A 24,353-nucleotide genomic window follows, 5' to 3' on the forward strand; every position below is an offset into this window, starting at 1 on the left:
GGTCTTGGTTTCTAAAAATTCATCAGTCCTCTTAAATTTGCATTTTTATGTGAACTGCTATCAAGATACTTCCATCCTGTATTCATATGACAGATTTTTAAAAATGAAAAGTAGGACATTATATTTATTACTGATAAATCGCTGTTGATTTTGGCCTGTCATTCTGAGTGAAGTCATCTTGAGCCCTGATTCTGTCATCCAGCCTATAACTCTCTCAGCTCTGTGCCATCTATGAATTTGATTGGCATGCCTTCATTCTCTGCCTTCAGTCAAGTCAAGTCATTGATAAAAATGTTGAACAATTCAGGGACCAAGGATAGAACCCTGCAGGCATTAGAGATCTCCCTCCAGTTTGACAATAATCCCTTAATCAACATTCTTTGGGATAAAACTCACTTAGCCAGGAATTCACCTAACATTCTTGAGCATAGGAAATTCCTACAGGGTCATTTTTCACAGAAGAGGAGTTTATAAATCCATTCAAGATCTGTCCTACATATAATCAGAATACAATCCTGGTAACTGGGTTTAAATGTACTTCAGTATCCAGATACTTAAAGCCTGAGGCTTTAATTCATAAACAAAGTAAACCCTCCCCCCACCCCATCACAGTCATGCTAATTGTTATATATTCTTCCACTTTGTTTCTACAACATCTGCCACACCAAAGCTCTCCACCCCTTCCAGACCTCCACGGCCTAAAAGTGGGTGCCATCTCTCTTAGGATAAACTAAAGGTCACATTCTTTTCAACCAGCATCCAGGCAGCAACTAAAGGGCGCAAATAGCTCAGGGAAGAATGAAGTTGCTCCAGTAGAAAATCTTTAAGTTGCTGATGGCACTATTGACTCTAACGATTCCAAACTGTCTGCAATTTTATTGATTTTGTTTTTGAATGGAAGAGGGAATGATAACAGCTCTGGCTAAGATAGACAGAATGTGGGCAGATGCTGTTCCCATTTCTGCACACAGTTTCGCCAAGCCATTTTCCATCTTTCCGAACATAAAACAAAATGAAGACAAGTGTTATTGCTTATGCTACCAGCTATCCCAAAAGCAGTGGAGTTTATTGTATGCTCATTTCCTAGATAAAGTGTTAAAACTACACTACCTAGATGAAAACACTCAGTGCTTCCAGAATGAAATTGATTTGCTGTTAAGATACCTTTATAAAACACTCATAATTACCAAAACCACCATTGAAAAGGCCATTTGAGTCCTTATATACAAATGCCATCCTTGTTACTCCTAATTCAGCAGAAACCTCACATAACATCCTGTGTTTAAGCGTCTAAATACATGACTGTAGCAGCTTATGCTCTGTTGGGGCTCATTCCTCTGATCGTAAAGCCTCATTTCAAATATGGCAAGAAGAAAAGGCAAGTAAGCAAAAAATAAATTCAATAAAGACAAGCAATGAAGTCTCCTCCAGTAGATGCTTCAAGGGATAAGGTAAAGGAACAAAGGCCTACCTTTGGAGACTTTGGTGGATCCATGATATTTAGCTTGGGAGGAGCAAGAAAATTTGGTTTCCTTTCCATTATGGAGGATTTTTTGGGGGGCCGAGGTGGTGGGTGTAAGGCTAGGTTTTCATACCTCCTCATCATGTAATACTGTTCTTCACTGATCTCTTCTACAACGGTTCGGACTGGAAATGAATCAATAACATCAACTGTACTGCTGACCAATTGGACAGACATGCCCAAGCGGCTAACAGGAATTTCCCAGCTCTCACTGGGGTTAGTGAGGTCACTGATGAGCAGATAAGAATCTGTGATCTCTTCCTCCAGCTGCAGGCCAGGTGTGGCAGCCAAAATGTCATCTTCAATGGAAAGGTCTCTCACAGAGACCTTGACGTTGAAAGGCAAGCGAAATTGAGCACACAACTTGGAAAGCTGGTACTGCTTCTTGTCATGAATCACTTCTATAAAGCTGCCTTCCATGTCCAGAGGTAAAAGAACAGGCTCATAGGCCTTTTTGAGGATTTTTTCACAAGCCAGAACATCCACTTCCTTTTTGATCCCCTCATAGAGAACTTCACTGGTCTGTGAGTTCTGAACTAAAAATTGGTCCCCCACAGACACAGATGACAACTCCTCATAAGGGGAATCAAAGCCTTTCGTGGCTACCACATGGAGCTGCTCTTTATCACTCTTCACTATCTTCAGGTCATAGGCAGTAGGGAACTCCCGAGGTCTCCGCTTGAATTTACCTTTATAACTAGTTGGAATCAAGAAATGTCTCTTGGGGGAATCACTTCTAATCTCTGTAGCTAAGATCCTTGACGCCTGGTACTTTTTGTGGATGACGATGGTTTTCCCAGGTCGCAGTAAGCCACTGGCCAATGGATTCCCTTCAGGTCCTTCTATCACTTCAGCTGCCATGGGGAATTCCTTACTAGTCTTTTCAAAAATGTCTTCAGTGGATAGCAGCTGAAGGAAACACTTAGCATCGTAACAGTCAGTTATATCTTTAACTTCCACATCAAGGTCAGAGAGGATACGAACTATATCCTTTCGGACTGAAAAGGGAAAAAAAAAAAGAAAAAAAGAAATGTGTGCTTAATTTTGATCTAGTCACCTTTGTTTTTTGGCAATGCTCTATCATTAGAGTGCTTCTCAATACCACATACAAATATATATGTTAAGAAATGTAATGTTGGGGGCAGCTAGGTGGTGCAGTGGATAAAGCACCAGCCCCAGATTCAGGAGGACCTGAGTTCAAATCCGGCCTCAGACACTTGACACTTACTAGCTATGTGACCCTGGGCAAGTCACTTAACCCTCATTGCCCCGCAAAAAAAAAGAAAGGAAGGAAGGAAGAAAGAAAGGAAGAGAGAAAGAAGTGTAATGTTATAACATTTGGAATATATATGTATATATGTGTGTGTACATACATATATATACATCTACATATGTATCATACAAGTCTTTCATATATCATGGAATCATAGGTGTAGTTCTGGAAGAGAACTCAAAGGCCAAATGGTCCAACCCACTCATTTTACAAAAGAGAAAACGCAGGCCAGGGGAATTTTTAAAAACTTGCCCCAAGTCACACAGATAATGATCATTAGTGGTAAGATTTGAACTCCGGTCCCCTGATTCTAGAGGACAACTTTCTTTCCACTATACCAGGTTCATATCAATATTTGTAGATACATGCCCACTGATACTATAGAAAAAGTAAAGCACTGCCTGTGGACTCAGAACAACTGAATAAAAGTTACCACCAGTCTCAATTACTAAGTCCAATAGTAATCTTGAACAAATCAATTAACCTTCCTGGGTCTCAATTTCCTCATTAGGGAAATAAGGGAATTAGACTAAATGGCCTCTGAGATTCCTGGTAGCTCGAAATCCTGTGATCCTTTGGAAACATCAGCAAATAAAGTCCCCCAGAGCTCGACAGACCCACCAAAAATTAATTCTCAATGAAGAGAATCACTGCAAAGTCCTGCAGTATAAGCATTTAAATGCAGAAAAAGATTCCAGACAGACCTCAATTACATTTTCAATAGTTCAGTTATTCTGTCAATCTGTGGCTTTAAGGTGACCTTGAATCATAGAATTTTGACATGAATATTGACAAAAGGGTCAAAAAAATAGGACTTTACCCCAGGTGTCAATTCCATTCTAGATCCAATCATGAACTTTCTTTTGCCATTTAGCAAGTATAGGTTTGAATTTTCCCATGTATGAAATAGACTTGAATCACATCAAGAAAGATACAGGACAGGGAAGCTAGGTGGAGCAGTGGATAAAGCATGGGCCCTGAATTGGGGTGGACCTACATTCAAAGCCGGCCTCAGGCACTTGACACTTACTAGCTGTGTGATCCTGGGCAAGTCACTTAACCCTCATTGCCCCGCAAAAAAAAAAAAAAAGAACCTGCTATTGTGAAGCACTGTGTTAAGTATTGGGACAAAATGACAGACAAAATGAAAATCTATCCCTGCCCTTGCAGAGCTTAGAATCTACTGGGGAAAAATTTTCAGGGGTGTTTTGGAATTTACTTGAAGCTTTGTCATAGACTTTAGTAAGTTTCAAACTACTTTTTTTAAAGATTGGGTTAGAAACTAGACCTGTAATTTCATTGATTTGGGGAACTCTTGGATGGCGACACTCCCTTTACCAATGAAGGACATATTATCTTTTCTGTAACTTATAGTCCTATTGAGTTGCCTAGAATACTTCAAGGTTCAATAACTTGCCCAGTGGCATATAGCCAATATGTATCTGAACCCTGGGTCATTGTAACCCTGAGGCTGGCATTCTAGCCAGTATGCCATGCTAGATTGTTTTCTAGCTTCAGTGTTTTATAACTCTTTGGGTCATATTTGAGGACCTGTGCTAGAGATGAAAGAGCCCAGTGACTTAGCGTTAAAACTTAAATTGCCCTCCCTCTGGCTTGTGTTGTCTGTAATCTTGTGATCATGGAAACATAGAATCTTTAAGATGACTAGGATATTACCCACCACAATTAATTATCATAACATAATTGCTACACTATAGTTTCCTAAGTACATATTATCTCATTTGATTCTCATAATGACCCTTATAGGCAAGTAGGTTATGGAGTATTATCCTTATTTTATAGATGAAGAAACCAGGCCTCAGAGAAGTAAGGTCCTCTGCCCAAATTCATACAGCTAAAAATTGAAAAACCAGCCCTTTAGCAAGCCTCTTGTTTCCAAATGCCATGTTCTTTGGACTTCACTATACTACCTCAGAAGTTATCTATCTAATCCAGTCTTCTAAGCAACCCATCAATCTCTTCTTTAACAAGAAGGTCAAATCAGTCTACACTTAAAGAAATTTATTCTGGCTATTCACTGAAAAGTCAAATACTAAAGCAGAAGCTTAAATAGTTTGACCACATAATAAAGAGACATCACTCATTGGAAAAGATCCTGATGTTGGGAAAGATTGAAGGCAAAGGGAAAAGGGGATGGCAGAGGGTGAGATGGATAGGTAGTATCATGGAAACAACATACACGAGCTTGGACAGACTTCAAGAGATAATGGAGGATAGAAGGGCCTGAAATGCTATGGTCTATGGAGGTCACAAAAAGTCAGACATGACTGAATGACCGAACAACAACAAAATGGCATCCTGACAAATGGTTACCTGACCTCTGCTCAGATATGTCTAGTCCAAGGATTAATTTTTTTGTGTCATAGACTCAGAATAATTTTTTAAATGCATAAAATTTTCAAAAAACTGAATTACAAAGAAAACCAATTATACCAAATTGTTACTAAGGATATTAAAAAGTTCCTAAAGATTTAATTTTTTCTCATCCAAGGTCATAGACTCCCTGAAATTTATTCAAGAGCTTTGAGGGGAGTTGGGGGATAATACAGATTAAGAACTCCCATTTTAGTGACAAGGAATTAGTGTTTCTCAAGGAAGCTTTGTCATAGATGTCTAGCTCTGGTTATGAAGTATTTGTTATACTAAACTGAAATCTGCCTCCATTTAACTTTCAGTTGCTAGTCTAATATCCACCCTCTGGTCTCTACTTATCCTATTATTGTATATGCTATTTAATACCTGTATGACCTTAGGTAAATTTTATTTTTATATATATTTATATATATGTATATATGTATATGTATGTGTGTGTGTGTATATATATATATGGGGCAATGAGGGTTAAGTGACTTGCCCAGGTTCACACAGCTAGTAAGTGTCAAGTGTCTGAGGCTGGATTTGAACTCAGGTCCTCCTGAATCCAGGGCTGGTGCTTTATCCACTGTGCCACCTAGCTGCCCCCCTTAGGTAAATTATTTTATCTCTCTGGGCCTTAGTTCTTTCATTATTAAATTGAGTGGGCCAGAAAAATACTAAGGTCTCTTGTAGTTCCAAATACTAGGATCCACAATAAATTCTTCAAATATCTATGATGGTTGTCATATCTGCCTCCCCTTTTATTCATCTCTTCTCTAAACCAAATAATTCTAGTTCTTTCCCCTGTTCTTTTCATAATATATTTCCGTGGTCATATCAGTACATAATGGCTTCTTGTGATCTGAAAGCTATATTTCTATTATGCAGCCTAAGATCACATTAGCTTTTGTTAATAGTTGTGCTCAAGCTATTGACTCCTATCAAGGTTATAGCCATCTAAGACACTGGGTATTATTTCATATGAAGAGAAATTAAGCTCCCTAAAGTCATACTCATATAATTAAATCTTTAAAACCTAAATGCTGCACTTTAACAATTATCCTAGTTAAATTTCACCTCACTGTTTTCTCTCTAACATTCCAGCCCACCATAATTATTTCCAATCTTGATTCTATCAGCTATTGTATTAAATTTCTCGGCTTTGGGTCATTCTTATATCTGATAAGCATATCTGTTAAATCTTTATCCTAGTCAACAATAAAAAGACTGAATAGGACAGAGTCAAGGACAGTATTCTCAGTTGCTCCCTTTTAGCTTATTCTAACACTTGTTTATGGTTGCCTAAATCCATTTGAAAGTCAAATGTCATCTAGCTCAGGGCTTCTTAAACTTTTTCTGCTGGTAATCTCTTTTTACCCAAGAAATTTTTCCATGACCCTGTGTAGATAAGCATGAAAAATAGGTACACATAAATTTTTATTGTTGTCAATGTTTTTGTGTGTCAGTTATATGACCTTACATGGGGTTTTGACCCACAGCTTAAGAAGCTTTGATCTAGTTCATATGTGACCACATTAGTAACAGAGATATCTTGGAAGGCTTAAATCAAATGCTTTGCTAAAATAAAAGTATACTATATTTATGATATTTTCTGGACCTACTGTATATATATTGTATCCTATAAAATGAGAAAATGGTACCAGTTCAGTATGAATTGTTCTTAGTGAACCCGTATTGGTTTCTAATAATCAATACAGTTTTTTCTAAGTCCTCAAAAATCACAGTTAATAAAACAATTATTTAATAGTTAATAAAGCAGTTCTAGAATTTTTTCAGAGTTTGACATCTGGATAAAATATTTCAAAAATTCAGCTCTTTTCTGTTTTGGAAATCATGATTTGTCTGTACTGATCTTCACAAATTCTCCAGTTCTCCATGACTTCTTAAAGCTTACCATCAGTGATTCTTGGATCACACCTACAATATCTTTCAGTACACTAGAATTTAAATGTTTTCTTCCTGTTTAAACTATGTAAACCTCTGATAATGCTTTAGTCTTCATAAAGTTCCTATCAAGATAGTTATGGAATTTTTTTTCCTGTTTAACAAGTACAGTTTTGGATAGAAAGTTGGACTTGGAGTCTTGAAATTCAAACCCCACTTCTGGTACTATGTCATGTTTATCTTTTGTGGCTTCAGTTTCCTCATCTATAAAATTGGCATAATAATGCCTGCAGTCCCTTCCCCCAGAGCTTTACTGTGAGGGTCAAACAAGATAATGAACATTAAGTATTTTGCAAACATTAAAGTGTAATATAAATAAAAATTGTTTTCATTATCATTTCTGGTTTTGAAAATGGATTTCAGGCTTAAAAAGGATCTCTGTTCCACTTGACAAAGTAGATAGAGCTCTTTAACTTCCTCTTTTTTTTAATTGTTGAGACATTCCATTAACTTTACTCCTTCTAAATACACCCTGTTGTTTGAAAACCTGATTGGAGTTTTCAAATTTATGATTAGGATAGTAAATTGATTTTCCGTTCTGGTCTTTCTCTCCTCCAAGCCTTCAAGATTTTGTTAAACTGCTTATCCCCATTCAGTATTCCAGTGTCTTCTCCTTACAGATCCCTAGAAGTATAGTGCTACAAATCCTGGGAGAATCTGTCTCTTTTAATTCTTGGAAACAAGAAATTCATTTCCCAATGCCTTCTTTTTCCTAAGATCCTTTTATAACTTAACTTACTTCAAGTGCTGCAGTTTCTCTCAACCTCCAGTTCCTTCTATTTTTAAATAAATCATTTCTTTATGTCTTTTCCAATATATTCATTTGCAGAGTTCACTTTCTTTATCATTTCCTCAATGCTTACCCACTCAAAAATGGTTTTATAAAGCCCATCTCCATTTTTGAATTGCTCTGTGAATTTTACTGGCCAGGAATACCATTTACATTTCACCAATCCTTTTATATTGATTCATCAGCCTCATTCATAATTGCTGAGTTCTAGATTCTTCTTACATCTTCATTTAAAATTCATGGGGCATTTGCACATGAATGCATCCACTTAATCTCAATTTTTTTTTATGAACAACTTACATCTTCTAGCTTCTCCCAGCTTTGTCTTCTTCAGATTTATCTCAATTCGAGAAAGGTGAATATATTCTAAATATCCTAGATATCATATCTTCTGCTTTTATTACTATTAAACTAAGTATAGTTCAATCTCTAGTTTCTTGGAGTTTTTTTGTTTTGTTTTGTTTTTGTGGGGCAATGGGGGTTAAGTGACTTGCCCAGGGTCACACAGCTAGTAAGTGTCAAGTCTCTGAGGTCGGATTTGAACTCAGGTCCTCCTGAACCCAGGGCCAGTGCTTTATCCACTGAACCACCTAGCTACTCTCTCTAGTTTCTTTAGTGAAAGAACTAACCCATAACCCAGATTTAGGAATCGGTAATTATTCAAAAATAATGTAGTTGAATTCGGTACCTAACAAGGTAAACATGAATTTTTACATTAGGTCCCAGATATAAAGAAGAAAGAGACATTAGAAGTCATCTATTTTGATTCCTTTATTTTATCTCTGAAGACCAAAGATTTTAAGTAATTTATTCACAATCACACAGGTAGTAAGTAGCCCAGTAGGTAATTGAACCTAGCTCATCTGACTTCAAGTACAGCACTTTTCCCACTTTACCAAAGAATTCTACTATCTTTCAAATGAGATCAAGTGATAAAATATTTGCAAACCACTTAACACAGAGCAGGGCACATGTTAAGTATTTAATAAATGTTTCTTTCCCCTTCTATTCTTATTTCATTAGACTGGTGAAAACTATAAAATGGACATGATTTTGAACTCACCATCCTCACACAGTGGAAGATGGTTAATGGGGCATCCTTTGGCAATGTCAGGGACTGGTAGTAAAAAGCAATGTGTTGGGTTGGCCAGAAATTCAATAACACTATCTACAAATTCAAGCAATCGCATTAATTATATGAAGAGTGCTGTACCAGGTCATGGGGCTGATATAAAATTAAATAAATAAGATACAATTCTTACCCTTATGGCAAGTCAAGTAACTAAATGATCAGTCTACAAGCATTTAATGAGTGCCTACTATTTGCCAGGAATTGTGGGATATAAAGAAAGAAAAAGGGGAAAGAGAGGAATCCATTTTGGCTACAACATACAGTATATGTGAGAGAACAATATAAGATAAGTCTAGAAAAGTAGAAAACAATCCATCTGTGGAGGGCCTGGATTGCCAAGCAAAATAATTTTGATGTCATTTAGTAGGCAAGGGGTGGGGAGAGAGTTCACACAAATTTTGGTAACATCAATCCATCCATAAACACTTATTAAGCACCTGTTATATATGAGGTAATGTGCTAGGTATTGGGGATATAAAGACAAAAAATGAAATGGTTCCTGAGCTCAACAGCTTATATTCTAGGACATGACCAATGGTGTGAATATGGAAAATTAATCTCATTTAGGCATGAAAAATGGACTAAAGAGGGAAGGAAAGAAATAAAAAGTAAAAAGACATCTTAGAAAGCTATGATGAATAATGAAGACATACTAGAATAATGACAATGAAAGTTTAAAAGGGGGGAGGAGGATATGATAGCTATTTCAGAGAATTAAAAGCATAAACTTTTGTTTAGTGTTTGACAGGTATATAAGAAATGAGCTTGCAGCCTAAAGAGATAGGTCAGAGATTAAAGAGATGCAGACTGAACTACGCATTCTTTCTTACTTTTTTTTTTTTAATTTAAAGGGGCAATGGGGTTAAGTGGCTTGCCCAGGGTCACACAGCTAGTAAGTGTTAAGTGTCTGAGGCCAGATTTGAACTCAGGAACTCCTGAATCCAGGGCTGGTGCTTTATCCACTGCACCACCTAGCTGCCCCTACACATTCTTTCTAAAAAGCCATCAGTGTGAGTCACAACATCTACTCTAATGCTATTGGGGGAAAAATATGACTAGTGACACTTCCTGTACCTGCTACAAAACAGAGAAAGGGATTTTTTTGGTTCCACAAAATTGAGTGGGGGGGAGGATAAGAGAGAGATTCCTCCAAACTGTTCTTCTTGCATGTATGTCATTCTGCAAGTGTAATTCTGGAAATAGCACTTCAAGTGTGGCAAGGTAGAAAGCCATAAATGAATGAAAATGCATTTATTAAACACTTATCATATACCAAGCACTATACCAAGTGCTGGGAATACAAATGGGAAAATTGAGATAGCCCTTCCTCTTATAAAGCTCACAGTCTAATAGGGGGACATGAACCATCAAAGAAAGTTCAGCTTCAGGGTAAATGGGAGGCCCAAAAGTCCAATGGGCTCATCACTGGAGTAGATAGCAATGCCCAGAGGTCTTAGGTTACAAGTTGCAGCTAGGTGGCGCAGTGGATAGAGTCCCGGCCCTGGAGTCAGGAGGACCTGAGTTCAAATCTGGCCTTAAACACTTGACACTTACTACCTGTGTGACCCTGGGCAAGTCACTTAACCCCCATTGCCCCGCAAAAAAACAAAACAAAAAAACAAGGTGCCCATGCCCTCCATTTCCCTTGACTTGAGAAGGCAAAATTAATTTTAATAGTCACCATTCACTGTTCCCACATTTTCACATCATTTCCAATGTCTGGATGCCCTAGCCATCCTTTTCGTTTAGTTGAAATCTTATCTGCCCTTCAACAACCTTGAATTTAGTTGAAATCTTACCCATCCTTTAAGCCACCTCCTCCATGAACCCTGCCTTGATTCCTCTGACCTTTCTGATGTTCCCTTTAATCTGAACTCCCAGTTATAATCCTTGGCTTGAGGGTGTAAACTAAATAAGGGAATAAATTAAATGGAGAGAGCATTAAGTTGGAATCAACAAGACCTAGATTCAAATCCTGTCTCTGATATTTACATGGACAAGTCACTTAAATTCTCTGAATCTCACTTTTCTCATCTGCAAAATGAGGTTAGTAAATGGCCTTTAAAGTCCCTTGGTCCTCTAGAACTATAAACCTAAGATCTAATGAAAGAGAATGAAAATACAATAATATTATGGTTTTTGTAGGGGCCGGGGGGCGGGGGGAGCGGGGCGGGGGGGAGGGGGACAATGGGGACGGGGCAGAGGGTGAGGAAGATAGAACAGGAAGAAAAAGATAATCCCCTACCTTCAAGCATATGCCCTAGAGTAAGTATAAAATCATATTCATATTTTATATTGTGACAATTCCCACAATACTATACAGTGGGAATTGATGTCCTGAATTATTATACTGCAAGACCTTGAATCAAAGGAAGATTGGATTATGCACCTAATTCTCTATTTACTAGGGCAGGAAAGTAGATTATTTATTTTATTAATATTTTCAATAAGACAAAAGAGGTCACCTTGTATCAGGAGGTAAACTAGATTACTGACCTTTAAGAATCTTTCTAATTCAACTAGTCTATCAGTGTTAACCCTCAATTAACCAAATTACCTCTTTCTTTGGCCACTCTGGGCAAAATTTCCCTCTAATTCCAGAATCTTTTCATGTTAAATAATAACCTCTTGTATGAAATCCTGTTTTTATCTGAGGCAAATTCATACTTTCCTAAAATATAACCCCTTTCAAATAGATTTCTTATCCATTCTAGCTGAATAATTGTAGGTATGTAACATTTTTTTGACACTCTCACAGCTTAAAACTTCCAGCAAATGTTCTCACCAATTATTTTCTATTTTTTATTTTTTTCAATAATACTCAAAAAATCATCAACAAACTTATGCAAGAGCAAAATAGGAATGGTAATTTTAAAAGTACCAACAGGCTTCTTTTCCCAAAAGAATCTATTCTATCCAGACAACAGACCCTGACATTAGACTATTAGAGTCATTCCTTTCAGATAAGCAAGGCTTCTTCCCTTCAATTCTCTTTTAAACTGAATTCTCAAAATAGCAACTAATAACATTGTAGGGCAACTTATTTCATCAGAATATTTTCCTTAAGGACAAGAAGGATCAATACCAATATGAGAACATCAGAAGTCTTGAGGATAGATAGAAGACACTGATATAGGAAAGGGCCACATAGTCCTGGTTTTAAAGGAACCTATATATTAATTGGAGACAGCCAGGTGGTGCAATAGATAGAATACCAGGCCTGAAGTCATCAAGACTCATCTTCCTAAGTTCAAATCTGGCCTCAAACACTTACTAGCTTTGTGAGCCTGGGCACGTAACAACTCTGTTTGCCTCAATTTCCTCACCTAAAAATTAATGAAAGAACTGGAGAAGGAAATGGCAAACTACTCCATTATCTTTGCCAAGACAACCCTAAATGGGGTCAGGAAGAGTCAGCCATGACTAAAATGACTGAAAAACAACAATACATTGAGGGATAAACACAAAAATAGTTCTGAAAAATGCACAAATAGGTATAAAAAATAGAAAAGTACCATAAGAGGCAGTACAGTATTAATGGATTAAGCATTGGACTTGGAAGCAGGAAAGTCAGCTTCCTAATCTGCAATGAGAGTAATCATCTAATATCTACCTTACATGATTATAAAAATCAAATGAAGGGCAGCTAGGTGGCACAGTGGATATAGCACTGGCCCTGGAGTCAGGAGGACCCGAGTTCAAATCCGATCTCAGACACTTAACTCTTACTGGCTGTGTGACCCTGGGCAAGTCACTTAACCCCAATTGCCTCACCAAAAAACAAAACAAAACAAAACAAAAAAATCAAATGAGATAATGTAAATAAAGTATTTCATGAACCTTGAAGCATATATAAACATTACATTATTATTAAGAGAAGTACTATAATCTATGGAAGGTAAGAGAAGGGAGACAATGCATTTAGTTGGAAGAGATCAAGAAAGGCTTCAGGATGTATTTGGATTAGGCCTTGAAGAATAGGTAAAATTTCAGAAGTAGGATGTAGCTGAATTTTGAAGGTTTAGACATTACAGGTAGGGAAATGAGCCAAACCTTAGTCAGAACAATGGCGGATTTTGTTCAGGAAACAATGTGTAATTTAGTTTGGCTGGAACACTGGGACATGTGTAAAGCTATAAATTAACCCAATCAACAAGCCTATGTAAAGTACCTTCTGTGTTCTAGGAACTATGCTCCTTGAAAATGTAAGTACCTTGAGTGTAAGGATTGTTTCGTTCTTTGTATTTATGTCTTCAGCACTTACCCAGTGACTGACATATGGTGGATGCTTCAACAACAACAACAACAACAAACATTTATATAGCCTATTAAGATCTGCAAAATATTTTACAAATACCAGGTGTCCCAAAAGTCTGCACTAAGACTTTCAGGTAAGGGTGTGCCGATAAGTTTTTAACACCTGGCTTTCCAGGAAAAAAAAAAATGTAATCAAGACACAAATGTAGGTTTAATCAGTATTATTCATATTTTCTCCAATTTCTGAAGTATTAATGCTCACGTTAGAAGTTTTCAATTGGCTAGAGAGAATTAGTTTTAGTTGACTCCCACACACTCTGCTTTTGGGACACCCTGTATCCTACTAACAATTCTGTGGAGCATGTACTATTATTATTCTCATTTTAACCATATGGAAATTGAGACAAACTGAGGTAAAGGTGACTTGCCCAGAGTCACACATCTAGTAAGTGACTGAAGTCAAACTTGAACTTGAATTCTCCAGACCTCAGGTCCAGAGCTCTATCCATTGTGCCACCTAGTTGTAGATTTCTTTTTGTTGCCTGAATTGACCAATTGACTATTAGAGTTGCTGGGGATACAAAAACAAAATGAGACAGTCCATGTCCTAATAGAGATTATATTCTATCATGAAAACAACATGTATACATATGCCCTAGGTTGGGCAGCTAGGTCATATAGTGGGTAGAGTGCTAGCCTGGAGTCAGAAAGACTCATGAGTTCAGATCTGGCCTCAGACACTTACTAGCTGTGTGACCCTGGGCAAATCACTTTTTGCCTCAGGTTTTTATCTGTAAAATGAGCTGGAGAAGGAAATGGCAAACCACTCCAGTATTTCTGCCAAGAAAACCCCAAATGGTCACAAAGAGTCAGACACAACTCAACAACAGGTACTAGGTAATTTTGGTGAAGAGGGGCATGGAAGTAGTTGAATGTGTGAAGAATCTGGGAAAGTCTTACCTTATATAGGTAAGCTACCCATACATAGTTACTGTTATGTATGTGTGTAGTGTATACATGCATGTATGTGTGTGTGTGTGTATATATATACATATATATATATACACACATATACATATATATATAAGGTATCTAAATATAGGTAACTTACCTATATAAGGTAAGACTTTTCCAGATTCTCCACACATTCAACTACATATATAGTTGAATATATATATATATGTGTATGTATGTGTGTATGTATGCAGTACTGGGGATTCTTAAGCAAAGCCATACGGAGCCAGGTTATAGAATAACATGAACAACCTAAAAATGTTTCTCACCGAGTTGACCATCCTCTCCAGCCCCATCTCAACCTTTTGAATTCCAACCTGTCCTTTCAGAACCAACTCAAATGTCCCAAATTAAAATTTATCTTTCTTACTTCATACCTCAAATAGCATTCTGTACTTCTCTTTTCTATTTATGTACTTTAAATTGTGTATTATCCTGACCCCTTCACCAGACTTTAATCAGTGAATGAACAGAACCATTTCTTATATATCTGTTTATCTTTTCCCATGCAAAACATGATGCTCTACACACTGAATTTTTTTTAGTTGCAATTCACTTCTAAATTATAGTTCATCCTAAAGACTACTTAGTAACACTGATGTACATCGTATCTAAGTTCATAGGACATTAGTCTCAGCAAATACTTACATTTCATCACTGCCTGTATTTCATAGATGGCTGTGAGACTAAGCAAACCATCAAAATCTTTAGGCAGTGGATAAATGGAGTTCCACTTATTCGACTTATCTGCAAATTTCACAATCCGCTTCCTGCTCTTTGGAATCTTCCACTCTGCAATCTCTTTTAGGGTATACATATGTTCATCTTCACACTCATAGAAGTCTCCTTCTTGTGACAAAGGTATGGTAAATGAATGATTCTGATTGTCCCTTACCACTCCACAGTTCACCATCATTTCTCCATTGATCTCTTCGATGGAGTTGAGCATGATGGCTTCACCAGAGTTGATGGTGATATTCCCCAAGTTTATATCCTTCTGATGGTAGAAGCAAGGGTGACTTAGCCGGTTTGGACCGATATAAACTGCTCTTGTAATGTCACCCATTGTACAATATGGTATCCTGTCAGCCATAATCTTGAAAAGACCTTAGAACAGAGAAAAATGAATTAAAGAGATATCATACAAAGAAAATGCATGTAAAGTAATAATAGATGGAGTAAACTCATGTATGGATCCAATAAAGTCTAAAACCTACATTTTAAATAGACTTGTCTGTCTATAATATCTCCCAGGGTGATAGTGAAGATAAAATAAGATCAAATTTGTAGACCATTTTGCAACCCTTAAAGGGCTATATAAATGCTTGGTGTTATTATTAACTATTACTGAATAGTTGGTTTTTTTAATAACCTTTAGTTACACATCTTCCCTTGTTGAAGAATATCAGTATTTGGAATCATTTCCTCACTTTCCTTTTCTATATAACCTCTACCCCACTGTTTCTTTATTATACAAAATGTAATTTGTTATGATAAATCCCCAAAGGCATCCCATATTTAAATATTCCACTATTATTTTATTTTTGTTGCTATTAGTTTTGCAGTTGTCTCAGAAATGTGTTTAATGTTTACAGTTTATAAAGTATTAAGGAAATAAAAATGTTAATGCATTCAGTAATACTGCTAATATGAGGATAATTATCAACACTAACATTTTTGGCCAATGTTCTCTAATCCAGTTTACAAAAAAAAAAACCTCTACCTAGCATCACACATTTTATAGATAATTCAAAAATCAAATCACGCTAAAAATATTTATACGTGAGCTGATCTCTATCCTCTGTATAGTAACCACCGGCCTCCAGACAATAAGTCATGGTCTCTATTTTAAGCAAAACCAAGGGGGAAATGGTATAAAATTACTGCTAAGATGATTTCTGTTAGATACAAGGATGAACTTCTTGATGATGTGGGTAGTTCAGTGTTCTAACATAATTACAGAAGTAGGCTGTGGAATTTCTCGGTTATGTCTTTAAAGACTGAGTAAAGTATAACTTCAAAGTCAAGAAGTCAAGGGTCTTGAAGGTAGCAGAAGGACAATACAATATAGACTTGATAAGATTTTTTCAAAGCCTGTAGTTCTTTTCATTCCAACTGAAGAATGTTTTTTAAAAAAATCCACGTGAAGTGTTTTGTTTCAGGGGAGAGAGGGGATTTTTAAATAATAGGAGGAAGAAATATTTACTGTATAAATGTTCTTATTTCTTTAGGATTTGCATCAAAGGAACAACAATAACAACTCACCTAGTATTCTCTTTGTATTTTCCACTGGAAGGGTAAATGGACTGATATATGTGGGGGGGGGGAGAGGGGTGTTTCATGCTTTTTAAAAAGAATACATTATTTATGACTTATTATTACATCACAGATTGAAGGGCAAATAGTACCCTTATTTTATTATTTATTTTTTTTGTGTGGGGCAATTAGGGTTAAGTGACTTGCCCAGGGTCACACAGCCAGTAAGTGTTAAGTGTCTGAGGCTAGATTTGAACTCAGGTCCTCCTGACTCCAGGGCCAGTGCTCTATTCACTGAGCCACCTAGCTGCCCCAAGTACCCTTATTTAAAAAAAAAAAATGAAACAGAAGAGTCTGCAAACTATAGACCAGTGAGTTTGACATTGAATCTTGGGAAAATTTTAGAAAAGATCATTAAAGAGGTGGTTGCCAAAACTCTATAGAGGGAAGTTGTGATTACAAAGAGCCAGCATGGCTTCAAGATCAAGTCATATCAAGATAATCCCTGATTCTTTCTTTTTCTTTCTTTCATTCTCTCTTTCTCTTTCTTTGCTTCTTCCTTCCTTTCTCTCTTTCTTTCTCTTTCCTTCTTCCTTTTCTTTCATTCTTTTTTCCTTTCCTTCTTCCTTTTTTCTTCTTCCTTTCCTTCCTTCCTTCTTTCTTTCCTTCTTTTTCCTTCTTTCTCCTTCTTCTTAAAGGATTACTAAACAAATAGAATATGGGCATGCTGTGAGTATACTTTATCTAGATTATGGCAAATATTTTGATAAAGTAGATCATATTATTATAAACATGTGATGATTAAGTAAATCGACAAAGTGATAAGATGCTTAATCATTTAGTCTCAATCATAGGTTTTAAATAAAGAATAAAAAACTTTTGAAAGCCATTAGATGAAGTGAAATGATACCAGACAAGAAGTCTGCTTCAGCTGGATGAGTGATTTCAGTTTCCCTTCTGGGGCTTGTATAAAAGCATTGAATCAACTGTAATTGGGGAATTCAAGCAAGTAGATAGCCATGAAAGAACATTACTATAAACTCCTGAGAAGAAATTGTCTTGGACAGAGAGGAGAGGGGTGTTAGGGAAGAGGGAGGCCTTCATTTCAGTCTTACCCTAAGTTTTCTTACCCTTGACCCTTTGACCAGAGAAGGACTTTTTGATCTTTGAGGATACTAGACTTCCCATATTCTCTTCAGCATCCTAAGGGCATCTTGGATCATCTGGCTGAAGTGTCTTCATTGTGAGCCAGGGACAGATCAAACATAGATTACTGGCTCCATGAGGAGCCCAGAAAAGATATTACAACATGTTTAAAGTACATTTCTTGAATGTCCCACAAATGGGAGAAAAAGAAATCAAGCAACAAGGAGCTATGAGTTACTCTTTTGCTAGATGTGCTATCTAAGCCAGTCCAATTCCCCCTGGAATCTGTATGTACTTGGGAGAGAATGTGTCACACTTTTCCTGGGATGTTTCATAGCAAATACTATTATTGTGTCAACTTAGTAAATTCCACTTTCTAAAAACTACTTAAAGCTGGCTAACTAAAACAATCCTCAATTGATCATTTTGGGGCTAATCCACAGATATGCCATCAGAAAGTATAGGAAGAAGGATAATTTCAATTGGGTTTAAGCTAATAGAGAAAAATTCTCTATTTTCGTTCTTTTTTATACTGGTTGGGGTTCAAACTGATGGCATTAGTGAATCACCTACATCTCTGAGTGGAAAATGTACCTTGATCTAGCACCGATACTCCTTTTTGAGACTAGGAGATGGTATAAGGATATTCTGATCTCATATGGGAGAAGATAAAGACATGTGGACTAATCAATTGTACTTGTGGAGAAGATAGTGAAGTACAGACTAATCAGTATTAGCAGATTAATTCAGACTTAAGCCAGACTCAAAAAATAGTTATAAAAGTTTCAGTGTCAATGTGTCAGAAAATCTCCAGTAGAAAACTTCAAAATCTGGTCCCCCCATTGCTATTTTAAAATTTTATCAATGAGTGATTAAAAGTTTATGAAATAGGGGCAGCTAGGTGGTGCAGTGGATAGAGCACCGCCCCTGGAGTCAGGAGTACCTGGGTTCAGGTTCGGCCTCAGACACTTAACACTTGCTAGGTGTGTGACCCTGAGCAAGTCGCTTAACCCTGGTTGCCTCACTATAAAAAAAAAAAAAAGTTTATGAAATATAGAGATAACATGAAGCTTGGAAAGATAACTAGTACACTGGTTGACTGAGTCAGGATTGCAAAAGAATTTGCCAGGCCAGAGCATTGGGCTGAATACAATCACATGAAATTCAAAAAAGAAAAATATAAAATCCTATACTTGAGCACCAAAAAAAAAAAAAATCAACTTCACACATTCAATTCAATAAACATTTAAGTATCTATATTATGCTCCAAGGACTGTGTTAAGTGCTGGGAATACAAATAAGAAAGAGAAAGGCAGTCCCTGCCTCAGGTATTTTACAACCTAATGAGGAAAGACCACACACAAAAGAATGCTAAAAAAGAGAAAGGGGCCATCAGAGGGTACCTATCAGTGGCATGATGTTCTGTGGAGTGGAAACCAAACAGAACTGCTGATGGAGAATGGAGAGTTGCCTGCAAAGATTTGAGGCCTCTATAATGGAAGGCTATGGGACACATTTGTCACTCCATCTTCTAGCCCTCAGATCAGAGGCGAAGGGCAACTGAGAAAGTCCAAAAGGTGTTGAGTATCTAAAATGGAGTCAATCTGCATGGTGGTGAGATCTTAGTTGATCAGCTTATCCTTGAGGAGCCCTGATGTTTCATGAAATGGAAACTGAGCAGTGCTGCTGGTGGAAAATGTCTAATCACATAAACCTAATGGATTAATTAGCAGTTGTTCTTTTAAAAAAAAGAAAAAAAATCTAAGGACTTTTAATGACTACAAGTCCAAGATGATTTTGCAGTGGATTATAACAGCCAAAAATCTAATGTAATCATGCAATCTTCACTGCATTAAGAGGGCCATAACTTTCAGGAAATAGGGAGTTGAAGACCCCACTGTACTCAGCCCCCATCAGACTATACCTAGAGTACTGTGTACAGTTTAAGGTAATAGTTTAATGAGAATACTGGTAAACTGGAGGATGCCCAGAAGAGTGCAACCAGGATTCTGAAGGGACTAGAGATTGTGTGGTACGAGGATTAGTTGGCATCTTTAGCCTGAAGAAAAGTAGACTAATCAAAGATAGGACATCTGTGTTCAAGCATTCAATCTATCTTGTGCTTCCATTTGGCTCCAGAGGTTAGAACCAAGAGCAATGTGTGGAAGTTGTAAAGAGGCAAATTTAGTATTGATACCCAGGAAAATTTCCTAATAATTAGAACTGTCCAAAGTGGAAGAGGCTGCCTTGAAAGGTGGCAGTTTCTCTCTCCTGAGAGGTCTTTAAAGAGCAAAGCTGACCACTTCTCAGGTATGTTGTAACGTGGTCTGCTTTTATTTATGGGTTGGATTAAATGACAGCAGCCATCCATTATACCTCTTAAATTCTTTGATTCTGATTCTCTGATCTTTCTTTCCATCTTTAATTATTTTTAGGTATATGCTGATTATGTTTTAATATTTTAATATTTATATTTTGTTTTTATATATTTTAATTTTTTATTTTTCCCCAATTATATGTAAAAACAATTTAAACATTTTTTTTAATTTTGATTTCCAAATACTTTCTCTCCCTCCCTACCTTCCCCACTCTCTGAAATGGTCAGCATTCTGATATAGGCTATATATGTGCAATCATGTAAAACATATTTCCAAATTAGTTATTTTGTATAAGAAACATTGAAACAAAGGGAGGGAGGGAGGAAAAAAGGAAGAGAAAAATTTGTATGCTTCAGTCTATACTCATACTTTATCAGTTCTTTCTGTAATGATTGGAATGACGTCACCTGCTGGAGACTTACTGTAGAAGAGCTCCACCCATGAGGTGAAGGTCTTTGAGGGCAAGACCATGCATCTTTTCTTTGGCGTCAGGAAGTGACGTTTGTTTGTAGGAGGAAGAAGGGGGAGGCTGGCGTTCTGACTCACTCTTTCTTTCGTGTGGACTCTGGCGGAGAGGGGAGCTAGAAATGCACTCTCCCTTTAATAGATAGATGAATGTAGGCCTTTCTCTCTCTCTTTACCAAATTCTTATTCTCCTTAATAAATGTTTGAAAGCCTAACTCTTGCTAAAGCTTACAATTTATTGGCAACCATTTATTAGATATTTTAGACAGACTAGCTAGAATTTTAGCCTTTAACATTTCTCTGGAGATGAATAGCTTTTTTCAACATGAGTCCTTTGAGATTGTCTTGGGTCATTGTATTGCTGAGAATAGCTAAGTCATTCACAATTCTACACCATGCAATAGAGCTGTTAATGTGCACAATGTTCTCCTGGTTCTGTCCACTTCACTCTGCATTTAGTTCATGCAGATCTTTCCAAGTTTTTCTGACTCCATCCTGCTTATCACTTCTTATAGAACAATAATATTCCATTACAATTGTATATCACAACTTGTTCTTTAATCTTATTTCTGTGTTTGGGAAAATTCACCTTTAAAAGGTACAGTCATTAGCCTCTTAAATACAATTCAACAATTCTTGTAATAGTTGCCAAAATCTACCTAAAATAATATAATAGGAAGAGATAAAAACTTGCATAACTTGATTGAGGATATGTAGAAATCCCTCTGTGAATAAATTCATGTTTTCAGGTAGGTGGGTTGGTTATGCTAAAGTAATTAGAAACCTCGGGATATTACAAAGTAGTATAACAAAGAAAAAAGATTTAGCTGAGATGCCTTACTCCCTTTGCAGCATCATTATCTCAAAATAATTGCACCCTTTGGAGTTTTCTCCCTAGAAATCCATATTATAAGAAAAAATGTTTCTTTGGTTCTGTATATTTTTCCTTAGTAGGTGGTTGTGTGAACCGTTGAAAAAAATTAAGTGATAGAATATAGCAGAAATGGTTGATTAACCTATCACTTCATGAGTTATGGAAGCCAACAAAATATTCCTTCTTAAAAAACTACCAAGTGCCATATAGCCTAAGGTACTTCCCACACATCCTAATACCACTAAAATGAAAGTCCATTTCTACCATGAGTGCAAGCAAACATTAAAGAATGCCCCGTTAGGCCTAATAGTGCTAAATTTGACATCAATTGTGCTTCTTCTTTTTTTTTTTTGCAAAGAATGGGTAAAAATCTATATATTATTTTAGCCATTGAATATTCACTGAAAATTATTGTAATTATTAATTTGTTGTCTTCACAGAGCAACATTTTAATATCAGAAAGGCAATAGATATTAATTTCTAGTTTTGTAGGTTGTGGTATTTTTAAGGGAAAAAAGGTATCTTCCAAATTATAGTAGTCATCAAAGAGTCTCATTCATTATATAAAAAATAGGGACTTTAAAGGAAAAACTGTTGAAAATTAATCAAAAGGTGAATTGGCATCCCAAGTCTTTGATTATTTTAATAGTTCTGATGTTCCATACTCTTATTCTGAACTACACTTTACTATTTTGATCCTTCATTCCCAAACCCTTGGCTATTTTGTCTCCTTGCTCTTTTTCCCTTTCTCATTTAATTCCATACTCATTTTGGTGATGTGCATCTTATTTTCCATTTCCAGGCTACCACTCTTCTGAACCCTTTCCAAATTCTTTATATCATCCTTGTGATATAGTGAAAGAGATTTGATGTTGGAGTGAAAATTTTTATCTGACTCCTGTGTGACCTTTGGCAAATGTATTCAACCTCACAAAGCCTCAGTTTCCTCATCTGTGAAATGAGGTGGTTAGAGTAGGTGTTCTTTTCTAACTCCAGATATAGGACTTCCTTAAGCTTAGAAACCCATCATGAAGTAGTTCAAGTAATTTTTAAGATTAGTACTAGAAATAGAATTATTTCTATAGAATGTGTATTTGGTGCTACCCACATATGTTCTATCTATGTCCACCTGGGTTTGTCTAAACATAACTCATGCAGAGTCATGAATAGGTATCTCTGGCATCTTGCCTAAGTTTCTGAAAGAGAAACTTTGATTCTTGCCAGGAGAGGAGCAGAAGGCACCATTTTGGGACCAGAATGAGGCTGGCTACTCTCCTGAAAGAGAAAGAGAAAGCACAATGGACTGGAATTATATCTGTCTGCCCCTCTAAGTATTGCTATTGTAGGGGAAAATGTTTTGGATTGGAGTTACTCTCCTTATCTCTATTATCTCTATTCCTAAGAGACGAAAGGGTTACATCTTATATCTGAAGGCTTGGCTCCTTCTGGTAATGCTAGTTACACAGAAATCCATCACAGATAGTGAATAGCAAATAAACCCATTTATCTGAGCAGATAGCAAACAGAATTCAGAGAAGTTATACAGATTAGAATATAGCAGACATCACACAGAGCAAATGAGACCTCACACTGAGAGCAAGATATCTCATCTTAACCTAAACACAGATTCTCTGATCTCACCCAAGGAGAAATTCTCCTTAAGAATCTAGAGAGGCAAGCTGAAAGTCAGAAAAATGTTGAAGCATTCTCCATGTCTGCCACTTCACAAAATCTTTTTCTCTCTGGATTTCTTCCCAAAAGGAGGATGGAACCACATATCCATTCTCAAAGACAACTTCTCTCTTCTGCCAACTCCTCCCTTTAACTTGACACACAGTGTCTAGTCATCATTCTCTCCTCTAAGGAGAAGAGTCTTATGCAGATGATCAAGACTTGAACCCCAGGTTACACTTAGGTTAGGCAATTCATATTCATTATATATCCCAATGTTGACATCAAGTACTATCTTATTTGAGAGGAGTAAGGTAGGCTCATGCACCCAGTCTTAATACAAATATAGAGTGGCAAGGTAATTTTCCATGAAGATAGTAGATTTGGGATTAGGAAATCTGTGAATTTGGATAAGAAAAAAAAAACCTTTATTTTCACTAATGTTTGGTAATACTTTGCATTTTATTTTATGCAATTGAAAACATTTGAGAAGGGCTACATAGGTTTTATCAGATTGCTAAAGGAAAAAAAAAGGGGGGGGCAGCTAGATGGCCCAGTGGATAGAGCACCGGCCCTGGAGTCAGGAAGACCTGAGTTCGGGTCTGGCCTCAGAAACTTAACACTTACTAGCTGTGTGACCCTGGGCAAGTCACTTAACCCCAATTGCCTCACCAAAAAAAAAAAAAAAAAAAGGTTAAGAACCCATAATCTTTTTTTTTTTCCAGAACAATGAGGGTTAACTGACTTGCCCAGGGTCACACAACTAGTAAGTGTCAAGTGTCTGAGACCAAATTTGAATTCAGGTCCTCCTGAATCCAGGGCTGGTGCTTTATCCACTGCACCACCTAGCTGCCCCAAGAACCGATAATCTTGAATAAGGTAAGGAAGTTAACTTGGTACATGGAAGGTCATTCTGACCTAATGAATATCACAGCAGAAGATATAGACTGGAACTAAGGAATGGTGACGAAGGTAGACAAGTTTCCCTTAGCAGAGTAAATAAAAAGGAATACTTATGACAATGAGACAGTTACAAGTCAGCAAATCTCTGTATTCATGCCAAGCTTCCATTTCAAATGGCACCTCTTCCACAAAGCTATAAAACTGTAAAATGATTTGCAAACCTCAAAGCACTACATGACTACTAGCTATTATTAGGGCTTTTCTTGATTCTCAGAAATGATGTTTTCTCCTTTGGACCTCTCAAAGCAGCACTTTGATTTCTACCTCTATA

At 36.8% G+C, this 24,353-nt stretch overlaps 1 protein-coding gene across 2 annotated transcripts in view; it reads right to left on the minus strand.

Moving 5' to 3' along the window:
* The window catches only part of THEMIS (thymocyte selection associated), a 241,945-nt gene that overhangs the window by 131,091 nt on the left and 86,501 nt on the right, over positions 1–24,353 (minus strand). For both annotated transcript variants that reach the window (XM_043963045.1, XM_043963046.1), the window contains exons 3-4: positions 14,978–15,436; positions 1,472–2,520 (exon numbers count right to left, since the gene is read on the minus strand). In XM_043963045.1, coding sequence (XP_043818980.1) covers positions 1,472–2,520; positions 14,978–15,436 — 1,508 coding nt within the window. The remainder of the gene's footprint in view (positions 1–1,471; positions 2,521–14,977; positions 15,437–24,353) is intronic.

Source organism: Dromiciops gliroides, chromosome 4 (genome assembly GCF_019393635.1).
Source record: "Dromiciops gliroides isolate mDroGli1 chromosome 4, mDroGli1.pri, whole genome shotgun sequence".
Lineage (NCBI taxonomy): Eukaryota > Metazoa > Chordata > Mammalia > Microbiotheria > Microbiotheriidae > Dromiciops > Dromiciops gliroides.